This window comes from Nelumbo nucifera, chromosome 1, assembly GCF_055504915.1.
Source record: "Nelumbo nucifera cultivar China Antique chromosome 1, China Antique-T2T, whole genome shotgun sequence".
In the NCBI taxonomy this organism is placed as follows: domain Eukaryota; kingdom Viridiplantae; phylum Streptophyta; class Magnoliopsida; order Proteales; family Nelumbonaceae; genus Nelumbo; species Nelumbo nucifera.
The window spans coordinates 161504900-161519069 of record NC_142649.1 but is presented as its reverse complement, the minus strand read 5'-3'; the positions used below and the strand labels follow the sequence as shown (position 1 = coordinate 161519069).

Below are 14170 nucleotides of genomic sequence, written 5' to 3'. Positions count from 1 at the left end.
ATGTACTTTTATTCATTTACAATAAATGTATATGTACATCAATTTGATTGGAGGTAAGAACATACATTATTTAATAAATTCATCCACTATCGCTATTTCTTACTCCCTTAGGCCTTTCTCCCCAATCCCAAGTCCCACGAATTATGAGTAAAAATAGAAGTGATCACTTTTCTTTTATTTTATGATAGTGAATAAATAGTAGGGAACCTATCACCAAGGGATTGGGTCCATTCACAATTCGATGCCACATAAAGGGCATAAATGCTAATATTTTATTTTTAATTTAAACTCAAAAATGTTTAGAACTTGGAATTGTTGAGATATTGATACGGTTGGGCTTAGGGGCGGATTGCTCTCTTTTAAAACACCGATATAGGCTTCACTATTATTAGGGTTGACTAGTATCTCATTCACACAAGAATTGCAGTTATAAGTGAAAGGATATTGTGCCACCTATAGAGACTCATGGTTTTGCATTGGTGATTTAAATATAACGTTACACAACACCATTGGGCAAAGTTGCTGGTTTCAAACCAAGCCACTCTCCTTCACACCACCAGTTCTTCCTCTTCCAAGTGGGCCAAACACAATGCTCAAAAAGTTTAACGGGCTTGAACTTCACACCTACACATATCTTGGATGTCGGACTTAAAGGATTAGTTTGGAAAGAGTACAAATACAAATAAATATGTACAATACAAATACAACAAAGTAATACAAAATACAAGGTCATGCACTCACCATTCTTTGTATTTTGTGTATCAACAACTTCAAAAAATAATGTGTGGATGCTTTGAACCATGATATCTCCTTTCACACCACTACCAATAATCTCCACAAGAACAAGATCCATTACTGAAGTGGTGGAAGCGTTTGCGGTCTCTGACTATAATTACTCTTCCATAGATCTTAGAAAAAAGTTTAGTAGCAGAGTGACAATCATCACAAACACGTAAATTCTTCACAACTCGAATGGGGGTGCTTGGAGCTGTACTAATAAGAGCAAAAGCCATGGCCAATTTCTCACTATGATAGTTAAGTGCTGTTTCTTTTTCTTCCTCATCTATGTTAAGTAGAACCATTGATGTGTTGGCCACATAGCCTATGTGTTTCAGGTTCTTCATCATTTCACCTAGCATTTCATAGATTTCTTGGGTTTTTGGATGTGTCCGATCACCCATTATAAACTCATGAACCACCCCGTTTACTTCAATTGAACTTAGTCCCGGTGCTTTCTTAATTCCCGTTTCCTTCATAGTTCTTCTTACCTCTGCAACATCATTCCATCTTTTTGCAGATGCATAGATATTTGATAGCAGTACGTTGTAACCACAGTTAAGGGGTTCCAGCTCAAGAAGCTGTCTTGCAGCCAATTCCCCCAATGTTGTATTTTTATGAATCTTACAGGCAGCAAGCAGGGCCCCCCAGACGATGGCATTTGGCCTGATGGGCATGCTGTTTATCATTTCATGTGCCTTGTCAAGCAGTCCAGCTCGACCAAGAAGATCCACCATACATCCATAGTGTTCAACCTTAGGGTTCAAGCCAAATTCATGTACCATTCTACCAAAAAGCCTCTGTCCTTCAGCCACTAATCCAGCATGACTACAAGCATGAAGAACCCCTATGAATGTAATATCATTGGGTTTGATTCCTCTTCTCTCCATTTCCAAGAAGAGTTCCAAGGCTTTCTCACCACAACCATGCATGGCAAACCCACTCATCATAGCGTTCCACATGCAGATGTCCCTGTTGGTAGCTTTAGTGAATATCCACCGTGCAGCGTCTATGTCTCCACACTTGGCGTACATATCTACCAGTGCCGTCATTAGAACAACATCTGTATGTATCCCTTGCTTGTCTATGTAAGCATGGATCCATTTGCCTAAATCGAGGGCTCCTGCATCTCCACACAGCGGAAGGATATTCACCATGGTTACCTCATTGGGCTTTATGCCTGCATTTCTCATAAGGATAAATAGATCTAAAGCCTGGTTAAGGCATTTGGTCTGTGCATATGCTGAGATCATAGCAGTCCATGTCATGACATCTCTCTCGTCCATAGCATCAAAGAGGGCTCTTGCACTTGAAATCCTACCACACTTGCCATACATATCAACCAGAGCTGTGGTTAAAGCAACCGACATGTTAAATCCATTTCTGAGTATGTAGGCATGCAGTTGCTTGCCCAGCTCTATAGCCCCTGTAGATCCACACTCTAAAACCAGACTGAGCATCGTAATCTCGTTAGGAATCACACCTTCTTCCAGCATCTCCACAAAAAGTTTCACTCCCTCTTCAAAGCAATTGCAACGAATGTATCCTGCTATCATGGCAGTCCATGACACAATGCTTTTGTGTGTTAATCTGTCAAAAAGCCGTCGCGCTAGAGTTATACTTCTACACTTGGCATACATGTCTATCAAAGCAGTAACAGTAGGAGTGCGAATTGATACAGAGCTGCTGCTTTTTATGACATAAGCGTGCATAGGCCTCCCTATCTCCATTATCCCAATGTCTGCAAAAAGATTTATCATATTTATCATGGCAATTTCACTGGGCCTCACTTGCAAGTGATGCATTTCTCTGATGAGATCCAATGCTTCATCGTAGGAGGTACTCCGACTATAGGTTCTGATCATCGTACTCCAAGACACCACATCTCTTTCCGGCATTTTATTGAACATCTGCCGTGCTGAGTTGATGCTTCCACATTCAGCATACACAAGTATCAATGCATTATTCACAAAAACATCCATATCCAATCCATTCTTTAATACGAACCCATGTATCTCTTTCCCTTGCTGTTCCCACGAGAGCTGGCTGCATGCTTTGAGGATGGACGGTACGGTAAAATTGTCGACTTCGGCATCGGAGTTGCGCATATGAGCATAGATTGATAGCGCGTCTCTGGGTCTGTTGTTCTTGATGTATGAAGTGATGAGGAAGTTGAATTGTGAGGCAGGGCTGGAATGCCGTTGAATGGAGTCAAAGGGAAGGGGATGGCTTGGGTCAAAATGGGTTTTGATCATGTGGGAATGGATTTGCTTGGTCTCTTCCAGGTTGAATTGTTCAATTGGCGGGGGAAGAGGAGAGGTTGCTTCCTGATGGTTGAGTTTAATTTTGGAGGCTTCGAGTCTGTGAATTGTGTGTGGGAGGAGTGAAGGGGAGAGGTGGTGTTTGTGAGTAACCATCAGGTTCATGGTGCCTGGCTGCATGAGCAACGCGATTACTGTGTCACATCACCAGATAAATCATAGAAGTATGGCCGTATGGTATGAATGATCATGGGCCGGGCTGGGCCAGGCTTAGCATCCGTGGTCTGTGATATTGGTTATATAGCTCGGGAATGGTCTGTGATATTGGCCTGGGCTGGCCAGGTTTATAGTTTTCATTTTACTAAAACATCTACATTTTATTTACTTAATCAACTTTTAATTAAAGAGTGTTTGTTTTATCATTGGACCCATAATTTTTTAAATACTCTTTCTTTATATAAAATAAAATTGATCAAATATAACTAATAGAATGATTGTTGGTGTCTTATTAAGGGCAAAAATAATATTTTTATTAAATTTATTTAAATGAATATTAGGGTCAACACTATCATCTAATGAAATATTGATTAAATCTATTACAAAAATTTTAATAATAAATTTATAAAACTATAAAAAATATTTTAATAAATGACTCTTTCTATTATTTAACTTTTAGTTAATAAATTCTCGGGTCTCTCTAGTCGTTAATAATATAATAAGGTTTTGAACATTTGTACTCTAACAACATCTATTGAAACCTCTTAAAAAAATCCATCGTAATCCGAATTCGATATAAATCTGGCGGATAAAGATTTAGATTCGATTCGAATTCGAATATATAAATGAATCAAATTCGGATTCCTGAATCCGTTTTGATCGGACAAGTTCCATTTTCGGTTTTGTTCTCACACGGTCACACCTGGAAGCAGCTAGCGGCAAAAATCTCGTATCTCTAAAATGTGCAGAAGTCCGAAAGCTTACGAGATACGATAGAGGAAAGTAACAAGAACTGCATTTTCTCTCGCTTCTGGTAGAGTGGTAGAGTGGTAGAGTGGAGGAGAGTGAGTGTGTGATCAGTGAGAACTGAGAAGGTCTGCGGGTTAAGGAAATGGCGAACCCGCCGAAGCCATGGAAAGTGGAGTATGCAAAGTCGTCGAGGTCGTCCTGCAAAACATGCAAGAATAACATAGACAAGGAGAAACTTAGATTGGGGAAAATGGTCCAAGCTACCCAATTCGATGGTTTCATGCCTGTAATTTTTCTTAAGAAATCCTCATTATTTTCCCTTTTCGCTCCTTTCTTCTCTATTGCTTGGTTCATTGACTCATTCTCCATCTTCTCACCAAGGTTTTAGTGCTGGAATCACGTTGAGTTTCTTTCATTTAGAGATGATTCCGTTTGATGAAATGTGGCTTCATGTTTTATGGGTTTTGGTTTCAGTTTTTGTGTTATTAAATACTTTTTTTTTTTGATGAATGTGTTGTTAAATTCTTTTGGCTTTTGGGTACATGAATTTGGTTTGTCTTTTTTTTTTTTGCTCAATAAGGTTGTTCGGTTAATGGCTTCCCATTTTCTTTTAAAAAACGTTCTTTGTCACTTTATTCGTTTCTTTTCTTGTGCCTTCTCTTTTTTGATATTGGCCCTGAGAACCCCAATGGAAGAATGGCTAATTTGATATGCAACGGTTGAGGATTGTTTACACTTCTTCAGTCTTTCTCTTTCTACACTACCATTTGATATCTGCGACAGTTCATGGACGAATGGTAATAGCATTAGGTTTATGCAACTACAAACGTATTTAGGTGAAGGAGATACTTGACACTTTAAAGGTTTTTAACGCCATTTTGTTGGAGTTAACAAAATGGCACACTTTAAATACATATTTTCTTTTTTTTGATAATTTATTTAAATACATATTTTCTTTTTTTTTGATAATTTATTTAAATACATATTTTCTTTTCTATCGTCTTATATAGTTGACCTTTAACATGCAGATATCATATCATTTAATGCTCTTTTGGGTCCGACATCAATTTGGGCCTGATAAGATACTGAAATCAAGAAAAACCAAGAATATGTGGACCCATCAACTGCATTTCGCTATTTGCTGTTAAGCTTATATGGGCAGTGTAAACTTTTTTAAGGCCATACCCGTGGTTGATACTTTTTTCAAGTCTAATGCGTGTCTTTTCCATATAATTGTAGTTTGTGTTCCTTATGATGTGAAAGTTCCTTCTAATTTTAGATTAATTTCCAAAGAGCTGTTTGTTTTTAAGTTTCTTATTGGATTTGTCTTTTATTCACTAGGGTAACCCTTTTCAAAATCATTTGCATCTAGAGTCCTGGTTTAATCCAACTGTGGCTACTTTAACATGCAAGAGAAATTTGGGTTGCTATTTTATTGGTTCTGTCTAAATTCCTGATTTAGTAGTGTGGGAGCAAAGGCATTTTACTATTTACTTTAACTGGTATACTCTCTAAAGCTTTGATGCTGGAAGGTGTCTTACTATGGAAATTCTGCTGCTATTCTAGGATTGATTAAATTTTCCGTTATGTTCCCTTTCTAACTTTGAAGTTGGCAACTTAGCAAGTTAGCATATTTAGTCAATAAGAAAAACCCACACCATTTCATTCTTGGTAAAAACAGAACTGTATCACTTCTTGATAGAAGCTGTACTGGCATGCCTACACAAACTATATCATCATAAGTTGTGCTTGGGACGTGCTTCATTTTTGTTTTTTGCTGGTTATGAAAACTAAAACATTTTTTTTTTTGGGTTTCCCCTCCTTTTTAAACACTAAAAATGTAGAGTTTTGAGAGAGGAAAACGCATCCGGGGGGGAAAGCTCTGAGAATTTGTAATGGGAAGGAATGTAAGTTTGCATACAGTGGAGATAAAAGATAAAAGGAGGTTTGTGGAATTGAGTTAATTTTTTGGTGTGTTGTTTGATTGGACGATTTTTAGGTTCTGATCCTGATGTGGGGTTTGTCTCAAGGTTGGCTTCTTATGAATGGAGCTTTGGGTATTATGTTGAGGTTAAAGCCTTGGGCAGGGGTCTCTTTTTGTTCTGCTTTAACAACAAAGAAGATGCCCTAGTGGTGCTCAATTGGAAACAGTTTTTTATTTCCTTAATTTTGGGATTGATTGTTGGTGTCCTTTGGTTAGGGTGTATTAGGTATGAGATATGACAAAATCTCAAAGTTGGTTTGGATTATTGTTGCTGGTATTCCTCTCCGTCCATGGTGTCTTCTAGCCTTCAGGATGATTGGTGATTATTATAATCAATTTGTGTCAGTTTGGATAGGAGAAATCTTGGTTGAAAGCTCATTAATCACACTTGAATTGTTGTAGATATCAATGATGTTTACTGTGTTACACTAGAAATGGATAGATGTTTGCAGGGAAGGAATATGATTTGAGAGTAATTGAAGAGGACTTAGTTTTGCTGTTGGATTTGAAGAATAGAGTGAGTGGTGGGAGTAAAAAAGTTGATTTATAGGGGATGTCAAGTAGAGGGCTTCTGGTTTAGGTGGTCTAAATTGGAAGTCAAAAGGTCAGGGCGGGGAGTAGAAGTTAAGGCTCAGTTTGGAAAGAGTACAAACACAAATATGTACAGTGTAAATACATACAAAATGATACAAAATACAAGGTTTTTCACTCTACAAATTTGTATTTGTACTATTTCCAAACTGAGCCTAAGGGAATCTTTAGTGGCGAAGATATGTTGGATATTTCAAGTGGAGGTAGAGGACACGTGGGGAAAGGTGTGTGCAGGTAGCGGTTAAATTTGCCTGGGTATTTAAAGGGTGGTTGGGATTATTTTGGTGCTGTGCATTTACATAAATAGGAGACTGAAGAAGGCTTGTGGTGGGTTCTGTTGTGATAAATGGTTCAGTGGGATTATAGAAGGGTGTTTTTTTAAATGGAGGAGATTTGTCTAAAAGTTTAGGGCATCTAGACAGTTTTGATGGGAAATTCTCGAGAGGTTTTGGCATGGTCTAGGCAGTGCTGATTTGCAATTTTGGGCATGTGAGAGGAGTTTCTGCTCTCATCATAGATTGCAGATTATAAGAGGTCCCTTTGGATAATGGTAATTCACTCTAGGATTGATAACTTTTGGTGGATGGTAGCCATTGGTTTCAAGGTGCCAAGCAAAGCTAGCTGACAGGGGGGGTTGTTGCCTAGCTGCCTAGGTGATGGATTTTTTTTTTAACCATGAATTCTAGGGTAGTTTCCTAGGTTCCATAGCAGGCATCAACCATCTTTCACTGGTAATTGTTTATTATCTTCATAAAAAGTGAATGAGTTCCTTTAAAACATATAAAATCAACATATTCATGAAAAAATAGAAGAAAGAAAAAAAAAAGAAATTTCAGAAAATAGAGGGGCTGAACCCCTATTTTGTCCTAAAGAAAAAAAAAAGAAAGGCTAAAAGAAGAAAATAATAATCAATATGTATTTATTGGAAAAAAATTGTGTTCTTCCTTGCTTATCAGTTCGGGTTTTGAAATCTTTAAGGGTAGACAGCATACATGTTCATTGAATGGTTGAACTCTAACAAATAAGCAAGGTTCAAAGTATCAGAAACACAAGGTGTATCGAAAAGACAATTTTAAGAGACGTATCAGGATACACTTTGGATACGCATGGACACGAATGAAAAATCAAGATATGCATAATTATGCTAGGAAATTCAAATAAATCCTAAAAGATATATTACTAATAATAATTACAAGTTTTATACAATTGTAAAATGTAAATGAGTCATTTAAATGTAAAAAACCATAATTTAATGGTTTATATAAAGTGTGACATATCGGGAAACAATTAGTAACATTGAAAAATGATGGAATAATTAAAATGTGAATGTATATACATCAATTTTCAAATAACCAATATAATTTATCTTAATATTTATTACTATATAAATTTTAATAATTAATTCTAGCATTTATTAATAAAATACCTATCACCCTACTAAGAGAAGAGAAAATTTACTTAAAACTAAAAATGCACATAATCATAGAAAACAAATGGGTGTGGCTTAGTGGCGAACTTATGGTCGTTAAAATCTAGTGACCAAGGTTCAGGCCAAGGTTCAAAATATTGATACGCCTGATATGTTGGTAGAGGCGTATCAGGCAGTATCGATAGCTTTATTTTAATTTTTTTAGTTTTTTTTTTTTTCGAATATGGTTTAGAGGGACCAGTTTAGGGTCCGTCCACCCTTTGAACCGGTCGATACCCCGGAACACCCCTTGTAGGGGCGTATCGGGAAGCCCCCGATACGATACGTATCGGCCAATATGACCCGATACGTATCGATATTTTGAACCTTGGTTCAAGTCTTGCTCTTGTTAAAGTTTGTAGTTTGTATACTAACAAAATGAAATTAATGAGATAGAGGATCACTAATTAATGGAATTAATGAGAGAATTTGAATTAGGCGCTAAAATTCAGATTTAAGTTTAAAATTGGCTTAAATATAGGAGTAATTAACTAATTAATGAAAGGGAAATTAGACTTAAATATAGGAGTAATTAACGACATTAATGAGAGAGATTCGGTATTAAATATAGATTAACGAAATTCATGGAAGAAGGGGAACTGAAATGATTAAATGTATTGGGCTGTATCAGACTGTTTCGGGCCCGTGTCAGTCGATACAGATCTGAAACAGTCTGATACATATGAAAAGAAATGGAGTAAATGATTTATACACGTTCCGTGTATCGGGTTCTTGTCGAAACGATACGTATCGGTCGATACAGCCTGATATGTTGCGATATTTTGAACCTTGCAAATAAGAAAATGATAAAATGAAACTAGTGTTTAAACTCACAAACTGAATAATTAGTTTAATAATGCCTGTTCCATTATTATAATCTTAGAAAATTTAGAATATAAAATCATATATTAACACCATGTACAAAATACCTTGGTGATTAAGTGAGGTGACCCTCCATGGGTGCCTTGTTGCCTATGATGGTGACACGATATCATTCTAGAAATAAACATCATTCGTGTGGTAGGGTGTAGAGGAAATGATATCTGGTGCTTCAATGGTGAAATTTAGTGATCATGGTTCTATTGATTTTCAGGTTAATGAAGTTATCAAGAGTGATAAGGGATGTTTGAGATTTGTGAGACACGGCCAGGGAAAAAAAGGATCTATCAACTTCGGTATTATCATTAGAGATATGTGGTTGTGCCATATGTTAAAAATCAGAGAGAAATCCTGATCTTTTCATTTTGGAGGTAGTTGGCATGTCTGAGAAGTTGGATGGAAAGGAGATTGGTTCCAAATAGACTTTATAATCTCAAAACTGTAGTTTCATTGGAGAGGTATATATTCAAAGTGTAACCAGTTGGAAGCTATTTTCCATGAGGGTTTAGTGTGAGGAAATGTGGTGATGGCTGATGAGGTTGGAGTTGCTGTCAAGTCGTTCAGTGATGAGGCAGAGGGGGATTTGATATGCTGCAGTTTGAGTGGCTTTTTGGTTTGTGGCATGCTAGGATTAGAAGTGGCACCTAGGCAAGCTGGGGTGGGTTGAGGGGGGGACATTTATAGTGGTAATGGTGATGGAAAGAAAACATATTTGGTAGATTGTACTGAAGTTCCAATAACTAGAGTGGGTGTAGATTTGGTTGAAGAGCAATTGTTTCTCAAAGGGATGCTTTGATGCTGGATAACTTGGGACTTAAGAAGAAAGAAGGGAGATAAAAGAATATTAAGTGCTTCCAGATGTTATAAGGGAAAGAAGAACCAAAGACTAGTTCATGTTTCAAAAATCATTGCTCAGATTAGAGGGGGTTTGTTTGGGGTTGTCCCCCAAAAGAAGGTTACATAGGGGGGAAAACAATATTAAGTGCTTCTAGATGTTATAAGGGAAAGAAGAACCAAAGACTACTATGTCTTGAAAATCTTTGCTCATCTTAGAGAGAGTTTGGTTGTCTCCCAAAAGAAGGTTAAGTAGGTTTATAAGGGAGAAGAGAATCTTAAGTGCTTGTAGATGTTATAAGAAAAAGAAGAACCAAAGACTAGTCATGTTTCTAAAATCTTTGCTCATCTTAAAGAGAGTTTGTTTGGGGTTGGCCCCCCAAAAGAAGGTTAAGTAAGTTTTTAAGCGAAGAGTGCTAGAGGATTCAAATCTGTCAGCTACTATGTTTGAGCAGGTGAACAAAGATTTTTGTAACAAGGGAGTTGATATTTGATCCATCTTCAATGGGCAATCTCCGCAAGGATTCTTTGGCTGTGGAAACAGTTGCATAGGGTGGCAATAGCTCTAATAGTTTACAAATTAATACCTCAGACTTCTTGTATGGTGTTTCAAAGGAAGCAGGAATGTGTTCCCCGGTCATGCCAGTTGAGAGTGGCCCTCAGAAACAGAATTGCAATTCTTATTTGGCTGAGAACTTCTTTCAGTCTTTGATGTTACAGTTAGGGAATAAGGACTGTCTAGGAGAAGAGGATGTTTTATGTGGTGCATGTGACTGAGAAGGAAGGTATAATTGTTTCTGATGTATTGGATAAATCTCATAAGGTAGGCAAGGCATTCGATTTTAAGAGAGAGGTTGACATTAGATATAGAAGTTGGAAAAAAATTGGGCTCTTTTTCCTAGGATGAGAGGACAATGCCAGGAAAGTATTTATTCAGCTTGAAGAAGACAGAATGAAAAGCCATTTATTTGGTATCTTTGGAGCCCAGCTTGTATTGTTGATGTGGTAATCATTAATTGAAGGATATATAGTGGGGATGGCATTGAGTATTGAAGTCATGTTTTCTTAAAGTTTGAAAGAATTCTGGACATGGGTGTGAATTGGAACTTATAATGTGTATTTGTTAGAGGCTGGGAAAGAATTGGTGATCATTTGAGAAGCTTCAGTGTCTTGTTCCATTTGTTATCTCTTGATTTGGGCTTTTAGTGGAAATTTATGTAGACAAGTGCATGTTTTCTTCTTTTTGGGTTGCTTTTCTTTCGCAGTTGAGGTTGGGTCTTGTATTGTTATGATGTTATCAGCAAAGTGGGGTGATACATTTGTTTTCTGTTTGTTGATTTCTTATCAACATTTCTATTTTTTCCTTTTTAATACAAATTTTATTTTATTATCAAGAAAAAGAAAGAGGGAACTCTTTCCATGGATGTTAACATGATGTGATTTGTGCTTCCATTTGAAACTTATTCACCAAATGGAGAAAACACCAATATCATAATTAATTATGTCCATTCAATTGGATCATCATATACAACCAATTTTTGTCATGTAGTTTGGAAGGTAAAATAAAATAAAACAAAATGGCTCCGGCTCAACTTGTTTGATGTTTGGTGTCCCTCTTGGTGTTTTAACAAGTAAATTAAAGTCTTTTCTCCTTGCAGCTTCATATGTTTAATACACCTCAAGGAGTCTTCTGGTATATACTTCCTCTTACAGCTTCAATTGTGTGTATTTTGCACAAAACAGTGTGTTTACTGTGATGGGGAAAGCCCTTCAGCTTTTATATTTTGATTGTCTTGATTAAGTCTTACTTTCTTCTTTACTCATAGGGAGATTATTATCATTCTTATTTGGCTCCTTATGATACCAAGATACCTACACAAGGGTGCTATATTGTGTCGGATACTTAGTTTTCAGTGTATGTTCTGCATCTGACCCCTTGTCCAGCTTTGTCCTTGCTGTATGTGGGTAATGTAGTTGGCTTCTTGTAGTTAGATTTCATTAATTTTCTACTTAGTTATGTAACCATCATCTACCCTATGATACCTGTACAAGGACGCCATATTGTTTTCGATACTTGAATTTTTAGTGTAAATTTTATATCAGATACCATGCCCTTGCCATATCTGGGTAATATAGCATTTCTTTGTAAGCTTCTTTATATCAGCAAGATCAAATTTGACTTTATTTCTTCTTGAAACAGATGTGGAACCATGCTTCTTGCATTCTCAAGAAAGCAAACCAAATTAAAAGGTATGCCTTTTCATGATTGATTTTACAAATTACAATCACCACTAAAGAAATGATCTGTTGCTACTTTTATGTGTGACTATTGACTTCAATATTTTCTATTGCAATTTTAGCCTTGATGATGTTGAAGGCTTAGACTTACTTCGTTGGGAGGACCAGCAGAAGATAAAAAAGTATGTAGAGAGTGGTCCATCCTCAAATAGTACTGCTGTTGCTGTTAATGATTGTGGTATTGAAGTTTCACAGACCTCTCGTGCTACTTGTAAGCGCTGCAATGAGAAGATTATCAAAGGAGAGGTAATTATCATGTTTTAACAGTTCGTTATTTTGTTTCAGCATTTGGGGATTTTTAGGCAGGCCTTGATAGGCTGGTTTTTCATGATTTGTAGTTGAGAAACCAGATGCTTGGACATATACACGAGTTATAGAGGTTTATAAAAGAGAAGCACTTGCTTTGTGTTTGTAGTGTGCATTGCTATGCAACTGGAAAAGTGTTTAGTGGAATAATAATATGGAAATATGTCCTAATGCTTGCAAGTTTGTCTTCAAAAACATTCTTAGTGCCCTTATGTATTTTGTTTTAGTGTCTGCAATGTATCAATGACTACTTTGTAGGTAGCTTCTTTAAAATAACTTTTTATATTTTATAGTTGATTGTGTATTTAAGCTTCCTAGAAATCATGGTTGCGTCTTGTGTGTTTTGGGATAGAAAATAGCTCTGCTGTGGGTAGTGGTTTGGAAACTTATGTGTTCCATTTAATAAAAATGTGAAATCAACTTTCTTAATAATTGTTAGACATTACTGATCCAAAAAATAATGGTTAGACATTAGACATTAATAATGGCAACAGAGATCCCAATTGTGCTGATCAAAACTCCACCGAAAAAGGTTAAAAAAGCAGTAGTTGGTGGCTTGGTTTCTCTAAGTTCGGATCTTCCTGATGAATACAACACCTGAGGTAACACTTAAGACTCATTAGATTTGCTAGGGTTTTAGTGCGTATGCAGTTACTATGTACCTATATGGTATGTGATGTAATTGACAAGTCTGTTTTGCTTGTCTGTGTACATTCTGAATGATACATTCTTTATTATATATTTGAAATCTTAAGTTTTTTTTTTTTTTGATTTTACTGATTTTTCTATGATGTATTTGTTATTAGGTCCGTATATCAACGAAACCTGATGGACAGGGTACAAAGGGCCTGGCATGGCATCATGCCAACTGTTTTGTGGAATTATCTCCATCCACACAGGTAGAGAAATTGTCTGGTTGGGATAGTCTTTCAGCTCAAGATCAGAAAGCTATTCGTGCACTGACTAAAAAGGGTACTTCCACCGCTAGAAATGGTACTGAACTCTGTTTCTGTTGATAATTTCTTGGCAATGCTTCTGAGAACATTATATTTGAGTATGTGTGCCTTTTTATGTTGATAAACCTGGCAATTTTTTTTTTCTTGTTTCAAAAGTTGACACACAAGAGAATAAAGATTTGCTGCAACAATCAACTTCCACAACTGGCACTAAACGGAAAAAGGGTGTTAGCGGTGAACAGAAGTCAAAAGTTCCTAAAGTAGAAGAAACTGTTTCTGGGACCAAGTCTCCTGCTGAAGGCAATGATTCTGAGCTGGAGCAGAAGCTGGAGGCTCAAACCAAGGAATTGTGGGCCATAAAAGATGAACTCAAAAAGCATGTCACGACGGCAGAGTTGAGAGTGATGCTTGAAGCCAACAATCAAGATACGGCAGGATCTGAACTTGATTTGCGAGACCGTTGGTAAATCTCTAAAGTCCCATTTTAGCATCTCTATTGACGAGCCTGTTGTCATGAATTTACCATGTCAGTTCCTTTTCTTTTTAAGGCCAGAAATTGTACGACAATGAGGATAATTATAACTTATATTTACTTTTGATTATTTTCCTATGATAAAGTTTTATGTTATTGCTAAAAAAATAATGATGTTGGCATGATAACATTTGCAAATTGCAACCCCATTAGTCTTTGTTTGTTCCGTTTATTTCAGAAGGTTATTTTTCTTCTGTTAAGAAACTCAATTAAAGTCCCACTCTGTAGAACATAACTTGATGAAAATCACAACTTTGAATTCCTACGGAACTTTGAAAATTTCAACATTCAGTTGTAGTTTCAGATATATATGGAACC

General features: G+C 36.6%; 1 protein-coding gene and 1 pseudogene across 2 annotated transcripts in view; one reads left to right on the top strand and one right to left on the bottom strand.

The window, feature by feature from the left end:
• Positions 1-447: 447 nt before the first annotated feature.
• LOC104610064 (pentatricopeptide repeat-containing protein At3g26782, mitochondrial pseudogene) lies at positions 448-3314 on the bottom strand (annotated as a pseudogene). Its single transcript, XR_016080521.1, has 2 exons — positions 742-3314; positions 448-634 (listed from the first exon to the last, which is right to left on the bottom strand). The product of XR_016080521.1 is annotated as a pentatricopeptide repeat-containing protein At3g26782, mitochondrial pseudogene (transcript).
• Positions 3315-3947: 633 nt separating this feature from the next.
• PARP1 (poly(ADP-ribose) polymerase 2) overlaps positions 3948-14170 on the top strand; it is a 36472-nt gene continuing 26249 nt past the window's right edge. Inside the window, exons 1-5 of the mRNA XM_010276526.3 lie at positions 3948-4290; positions 11961-12010; positions 12121-12304; positions 13171-13357; positions 13477-13783. Coding sequence (XP_010274828.2) covers positions 4147-4290; positions 11961-12010; positions 12121-12304; positions 13171-13357; positions 13477-13783 — 872 coding nt within the window. The 5' untranslated portion in view covers positions 3948-4146. The remainder of the gene's footprint in view (positions 4291-11960; positions 12011-12120; positions 12305-13170; positions 13358-13476; positions 13784-14170) is intronic.